At 42.5% G+C, this 7,416-nt stretch overlaps 1 protein-coding gene across 2 annotated transcripts in view; it reads left to right on the plus strand.

The window, feature by feature from the left end:
- Positions 1–5,036, plus strand: part of SPRY1 (sprouty RTK signaling antagonist 1) — a 6,731-nt gene extending 1,695 nt beyond the window's left edge. Inside the window, exons 1-2 of one of the 2 annotated variants that reach the window (XM_007470732.1) lie at positions 882–1,004; positions 2,808–5,036. In XM_007470732.1, the coding sequence (XP_007470794.1) occupies positions 2,863–3,822 (960 nt within the window). In that variant the 5' untranslated portion in view covers positions 882–1,004; positions 2,808–2,862 and the 3' untranslated portion in view covers positions 3,823–5,036. Of the gene's footprint in view, positions 1–881; positions 1,005–2,807 lie in introns of those variants that run through there. The other variant, XM_007470731.1, reaches the window with a different exon arrangement.
- Positions 5,037–7,416: the final 2,380 nt, after the last annotated feature.

Genomic DNA, 7,416 nt, shown 5'->3' on the forward strand with positions numbered 1-7,416 from the left:
CGGGCGGGGCGGGGCGGGCCGGGCGGCAGGTGTGGGCCCGGAGGAGGAGCGCGGGGGCCGGGGCCGCGCGAGGGGAGGGAGGGCAGAGGAGGGAGAGGAGGGCGACCCCCTCCCGCGGCGCGGCCCTCCCGCCGGGGCGCTCGGAACTCCGGAACCGGGCGGGCGACCTTCCGCCTCCGCACGGGATGGCGAGCGGGGCCCCGCGTCCTCAGTCGCCTGCAGTGGTGGCGCCATGACCCGGGGTGTCCTCTCGGAGGAACCGACCCCCCCCGGGGGAAAGACGCTTTCAGGGAGGCTTTTGGGGGGGGGGTGGTCAGCGGAGCGGGGGGGCGCCGCGGAGCTGTTCGGCGGGTTTTCTGGGTCAGAGGCTCCCTGGGACTGGGGCCGGGAACGGCGTGTTTGCGCCCGCGTGTGCCTGAGCAAAGCCCCAGTTCGCTGGGGACGCCCTGGCCCGGGTCTGCGTGCGCCCGAGCGAGCTGCCACTGTATTCTTGTAGTGAGAGCGGTGGAGCGGCGAGGGGAGGGGAGAGGGCACTGCCACTTTAAAAGTGGGGAAGTCCGCCCTCCTGAGGTAATGGTAACCTCAGCCTCCTCCCCTCCTCCTGCCCGAGAGAGGGAGCGAGAGCCGGCGAGAGAGCGAGCGAGCAAACTTGTTTTCATTCATAACTTTTTCCTTTTCCTTCCTCGCCGTCAACTCTTTATTCCCCGCTTGTCTCCGCGCGGATTGCAGAGGGCGCAGCTCCACCGCGGTAGCCGGCGATGTGGCGACGCCGCTCTGCAGCCCCTGCCCCTGGCTCGCTGCGCCCCGGCTCTTTAGGAATCCGGCTTCTCCTTTAAAGTGTAGACAGCTATTTATTTATAACCCTCCCTGACGTGGGCTTGCTTTTTGGCGCCCGCGTTCGCTCTGAAGGCTCTCCCCGATTTGTGAGCCTCCTTGGTGGCATACGCCAAGAGGTTTTGGAAATCCACGGTGATCCTTAGGATGTGATGGGATTGTCCGAAAAGGTATTCGACTTCGATTCGGGGGTTTCTTGGGGAAGACACTCCGCCGAGAGCGTGTGAGCGTGTTTGGGGCTAGATCGAGGACTGTCACTGCTGGAACAGGGGGTTTGCTTCAGATCAGAGGCGGCCGAGTCTCTTCGCTCTTTCCTTTTATCCGGTGGTCTCCGCCACCGGCCAGCGTGAACTTTGCCACAGCTAGCGTTTAAAACTCAGATTCAAGTGCCTGGTGTTTTATCTGCCCTCTTCAAATTCACCGTTTTTCCTTTCGTGTGGAATCCGCCTTTACTACCTTTAGGTACTCTCTGCTTTAAAAGCATTGGGTTAAAAAGTGCTTTGCGAGGAGGAATGATATTGTGCAGAGTAACGATGGAATCTTTTGAACAGCCCTTAAGGATTCCAGGACTAAACCCAGCAGGTTGCGAATGTGTTTCTCCTTCTGTACAGAGAAGGTAGAAGAAAGTAGAAACTCGAGGATCTGAGTTGGGAGAATGAGGGAGGGGAACGCCAAGAAGTTAACATGTAAGACTTAGTCGGGGGACATTGAGTGAAGTTAAGAGGTGAAATGGACTTCTTTCCGCTTTATTCCTTAAGCTAATGTGTTGGGCTCAAGGTAGTAGTGGGGAATGGGCATTTTTTTCTTTTCATTCTTGAATTGGATCAAATCTGTAGGCTTTGGGAGGAATTTGTGTGAAAAATGTTTTAGTCTACCATTGACTGAAAACAGAGACGTTCTTATGTTTGATTGTTTTATGAAGAAGACATTATAAATTAGAAACTATTAACTATTGGTGTGGAAACAAATGCTTATTTTTATCAGGATACTACTGTACTTTATTACAAGAAGCACATGGATTCAGAGTTGGCAGTGCCTTTGAAAATCAAGATCTGTCATGTAAATATAGATTTTTAAATTAGAGGAAATACACATAATTTAAATGGCCAGGATTTCCCCATACTACTAAAGGCCTAACACTTACTTGTGTGTGAAAGTTATCTCATTAGGTGAGTGAGCCCTTATTTAAACTTAAAAAAAAAAATTCTTTCATGATTTCAAATGTGAATACTCTTAACGTTCACTGAACTGTACATTAAGTTTCGTGTGTGTGCTTTAGAGGCTATAAAACACAAAGAACTGTTGTATTTGTCTACATTTGCATCTTGTACATTAATAATGAGCTAGCTTTAAAATTTTGGTTTCTCCTGAAAAATGACCTCTTATTTTGAGATTCCATTTTAGTTTGGAATCTCTTTGATTTTTTTTTTTTTTAAATACATGAAGTATACCTTGACTAATTTCCTCACCATTAACCTAATGCTTGTAACAGCAAACAAATAACAGAAGGCAACAGTGCCAAAGCCATTCTTAATATTTTTTAAAGAGTGGCTATTTTCCTTTATGGGAAACACCCATGAACTGCTACTGAGCTCTCTTTAGATGAGAGCTGTTTATTAGGGCTCATACTCAATATTCCCCATGAGGGCATACTCCATTTTAATTGTTTGTTAGATTCACAAACAGGAAGACATTACTTCTTGATTCTGCTTTTTAAAACTTGAAAAAACTTCTAATTCTTATGGCATGGGGTCTCTTGCTTACATTCTTCTTCTCTGATGTGGTCCTCAGCCTCTCTTAGAATTGGACTCTGGCCAGGACCCCAACATCATTGTAATCCACTGATGAGGGAGATCATTACCAGGTGGTTTAGGCAATTTGTGACTTGACAGGATTTCTCGCATCCCCCCTCCCCCAAATGCTTCTCCTCATTTATTTTTTCTCTGTTTTTTTCATCTTTGATTTCCTTTTAGGATTTCAGATGCATGCCAGGTTTCCACTGATTGCCAGAATTCAAGATCACTACACATGGATCCCCAAAATCAACATGGCAGTGGCAGTTCATTAGTTGTGATCCAGCAGCCTGCTTTGGATAACCGTCAGAGATTAGACTATGAGAGAGAGATTCAGCCTGCTGCTATTTTGTCCTTAGACCAGATCAAGGCCATCAGAGGCAGCAATGAATACACAGAAGGGCCATCAGTGGTGAAAAGACCTGCTCTTCGAACAGCACCAAGACAAGAAAAGCATGAAAGGACTCATGAAATCATACCAATTAATGTGAATAATAACTATGAGCATAGACCTACCAGCCACCTGGGACATGCGGGACTCTCAAATAATACCAGAGGCCCCATATTGAGCAGATCAACCAGCACTGGAAGTGCAGCCAGTTCTGGGAGCAACAGCAGTGCCTCTTCTGAGCAGGGGCTGTTAGGAAGGTCACCGCCAACCAGACCAGTCTCTGGTCACAGGTCTGAAAGGGCAATCCGGACCCAGCCCAAGCAACTGATTGTGGATGACTTAAAGGGTTCCCTGAAACAGGACCTGACACAGCACAAGTTCATTTGTGAACAGTGTGGGAAGTGCAAGTGCGGAGAATGCACAGCTCCCAGGACCCTGCCATCCTGTTTGGCCTGTAACCGGCAGTGCCTTTGCTCTGCTGAGAGCATGGTGGAATATGGAACCTGCATGTGCTTGGTCAAGGGCATCTTCTACCACTGCTCCAATGACGATGAAGGGGATTCTTACTCGGATAATCCTTGCTCCTGTTCACAGTCACACTGCTGCTCTAGGTACCTGTGTATGGGAGCCATGTCTCTGTTTTTACCTTGCTTACTCTGTTACCCTCCTGCTAAGGGATGCCTGAAGCTGTGCAGGGGGTGTTATGACTGGATCCATCGCCCTGGGTGCAGATGTAAGAACTCCAACACGGTCTATTGTAAGCTGGAGAGCTGCCCCTCCCGGGGTCAGGGTAAACCATCATGATTTTTGGAGGTGGGTTGGGCCTCCTGAACTTCTAGCTTTCAAGCTGTGGCTGTTATGAAAAGATCCTGTTAGATCCTGGTTTTATTTTCTTTGCAGTTTTTCCCTGTTTCCCACATTCTCTCCCCCTCTTCCCAAGGTTTGACTCATGGATTTCACTCTAATGGTTGATCTTCAGTAACAGTGAACTGTGAAACTGCACCTGGCTGCCCCTTATGACAAGAGCCTCTGCCATCCACTCGAGAGGATATTGAGAGCCAGGGGGCTTTTGTGTAGCCTTTTTGTTCTGCAAGCAACTTTCCGAAGTTGTACACATGAACATACCCACACACACACCCAGACTACAGTGATTTAGAGCTGTTTTTGATTGGGTACTCTGGGAGCAGGGAAATTGGTTTTTTAAAGAGGCAACCATTTAATTGCTTAAATAAGCTATGTATTAAATCTGTCTCCAATTAGGGCTCTCTTCATAGCATTGGACCCTTAAGTAGCAAGGGGGATATGTTTCTGTTATAACATTAAAGTTCTCCTTTAACCACTGCCTTCTCCTTCTTGCCCCTCAACGTTCTCTCCCCTCAGTTCTGGCATTATCTTATTCTAGAGATGCCAGTTTTGTTTTCTGGGTTTTTTTCCCGTGTAATTTTAGATTCGCTTTACAATATAAATCTTCACATTGGAGATATATTAGTTGTATCTTGTTCATCCTCGTTCAGAGCTTTCGTATTTGTGAAGGACTCGGCTCCCTTCCATACCCCCACGCTTTTCACCAAATTACTCTTGTCACTGAGGGCACTTGGATGACTGAAGTTGATATTTATAGCTGATCGATCTATACATGTCACAGAACTATGCTGCCTAAAGTGATCTTGGCTCCTTAATGGTTTTTGGACCCTTTGGTTAGTTAACAGCTGAGTAGTTCTAATCTTTTCTGTTTTCATTGCCTTAACCACAAATTGTGGTGCTTTTTGTATATTTTATGTATAAATCACAAAGTTGAATTCTGACTATTTTTAAGACAAAAGTCTGTTAAACTTTTTTATTGTAAAGAATATTTATTATGCGAATCTATTATTTTATGATATTTATTGCAAAAACTGTTGAAATGTACTCATGTCTGAATATAACAAAATATCAATACATAACGGAAAATAAGGTGACACCAAGAAAGTACATATGTTAACTATAATGCAGAAAATATATTAATTAATGAACCTGTCTCTTGATTTCTTCATTTATTAGCCTGTACTGTTGTGGTGATTTTTGTCATTTGCTTCGACTCTTTCGTCATGCATACCCATTTTCTTTCTTTCCCTTAACATACCAAATCTAGATGCAAGTGAGCTCAAATTTTGAACTAGATGTTTCCTGGAAAGTGCATTAATCAAGATTTTGTAATCCAAATTGTGTTTCAACAAATGCCTGAGTAAATCACTTTACAGAGTGAAAAAACTTTTTTTGTAATTAGTGTTAACAATTCCTGCCTCTTTTGGCTATTTTGTAAGCAAGGGGTTTTGTGTATGTCATAGTTTCTTGCAATGGGACATATTTGTTAAGTTTCAAAAGAAAAATGTTTATCTTAACTCTCTTGGATTAGTCAAAAATTCGTTTTCATCCACAAAACTTAAAGGACTTAGTTCTGCAGGCATGCTTGGAGTCTCTGGCACTGTCACTTTAATAAAACATTCTAAAAGTTAAGAGTGCACCAAGGGAATAGTTAACAGTATCAAAGAGATGTTTTAAAAACATTCCAGTCCCTACCTTTTCATTTCGTTTCATAAGTCTCTAATGTGACCTGATCAAACAACATTTTGACAATGTTTTATGGAATAAGGAATCTGAGGGCCCTGAAACTTTATATAAAGAAAGTAAATATTTTTAGTTTTTAGTCTGCTGAAGTCTCGACATGGTTAGAATCTTTGGGTCTGATAAAATTTTGTGCATGTGACCCCTCAGACTCAGTTTCACGAACTCCTCCCTATGCCTAAGTGATGTGTCAAAGCTGAATAATCTGCATTTGAGAATAAGATGTTGACATAATATGAGCACAGGATTTAGGCTGTCAAAACTCTTACCCAGCTTCTTTGTTTTGGTTGTCTCTTTACATGATTTGGCTACTAGTTTTGGAGTACTTAGCTCTTTGTAAATAGGCTTTGATTTTGGTTTAGTCTGACAAGACATAAGTGGTAGAAACTTGTTTTAATGCTTTTCCATCAAGCCACTAACCTGTTAGTTGGCATTGTGACGTTTGATATAATCAAGTATTTTCTCTGCCCTCTGAAAGCAGAAACTTTTTTTTTTTAATGAGTATTTGTGTTTTGGAGGCCATTTCATAATCTACAGTATTTCAAAATGTGAATTTATTTCCTCTTGTACTCAAGTTATGTGATGATATCACCGATTCCTTAATATTGACTATTTCATTGAAGTTTCGCTCCTTAATGAAGTGTATAAACAGACTCCCTCAAAATACTGTGTAACTTTTTTCTGTTATTTAGACCCTTCGTATAATTAGGAATTGGTGTTAAGAGCTGTCTGTAGCTATACTAACCAGACTAAGAAGCTGTAGCTTTTATTGAAAGAAATTTATAACTTTTATGAGAAATGAGGTGTGCTGTGGAGTTTTAACTTCAGGCTATACGGGGAATACATTAAAATTACAATATTAAGACGGTAGTCTCAGGCCTGTATTTGGAAGTAGCGTCTCACATGCTTGCCAGGTGCAAAGCATAAATACTTTGATTCAAAATTGCCTCCTTTGTGATGGTTTAAACCTAGAAGGAAAAAATAGTAGGGCGTGTCTTCATGAATGCTTATGAGTCCTATGCTTTTTAATACTGATGATCATTTTAATGTGCTGTGGCTTTGAAAGCATCAGCAAAGCTGAAATTTCTTATAAATTCCACTGCCATTTATTTGATACTGCCCAGTGAAAAATACCAAATAGATGGGTTAACCTTTCCTTTTTTATTCCACAATTTTGTCCCTCTTTCTCAGCTACTACAGCTTGACAGAATGAATATTTTTGTTAAATAGTTCCTTTCCAGCCTATTTTCTGAGTGCCATTCTTTTCATTCCAAGAAGTTTTATTTAGATAATTTAATTGTGAATAAAACCAATGCAGGATTGCTGTAATTGAGTAGTTTCCCGTCAACAGTTTATAAAATGTCACTCAGCAGAAAAATGGAATGTGAAAAAACAGATATGCTTCTTTTTGTGAAGGCCTAAGGTGAATCCTTAAATGATAGTCTGTTTTAATTATTATATGGTTTTCAAAATCCAAACCATAGAGTGAACATTCCAGTTATGACTAAGAAAAATAAAAATTAAAAACAGTGGTTTTTAAAATGAAAGGAAGGGAGTTAAAAACTAATGTTTTTACCCTAAAATTAATATTGGAATCAAACTCAGAGGGTTCGTTTCCAGAAGATTGATTTAATTTTTTAAACTGTCTCCTTTTCCTAAATCTTTCCTCTTTTTGTTGAGTAATGTATTTCATGGCAGTTTTTATGTATAGCTCTTTAGCAAAAAAGTACAATCCCAGGGCTTCCCTGGTGGCGCAGTGCTTGAGAGTCCGCCTGCCGATGCAGGAGACGCGGG

The sequence above is a fragment of the Lipotes vexillifer genome, unplaced genomic scaffold (assembly GCF_000442215.2).
Source record: "Lipotes vexillifer unplaced genomic scaffold, Lipotes_vexillifer_v1.1 scaffold1276, whole genome shotgun sequence".
NCBI classification, from domain to species: Eukaryota; Metazoa; Chordata; class Mammalia; order Artiodactyla; family Lipotidae; genus Lipotes; species Lipotes vexillifer.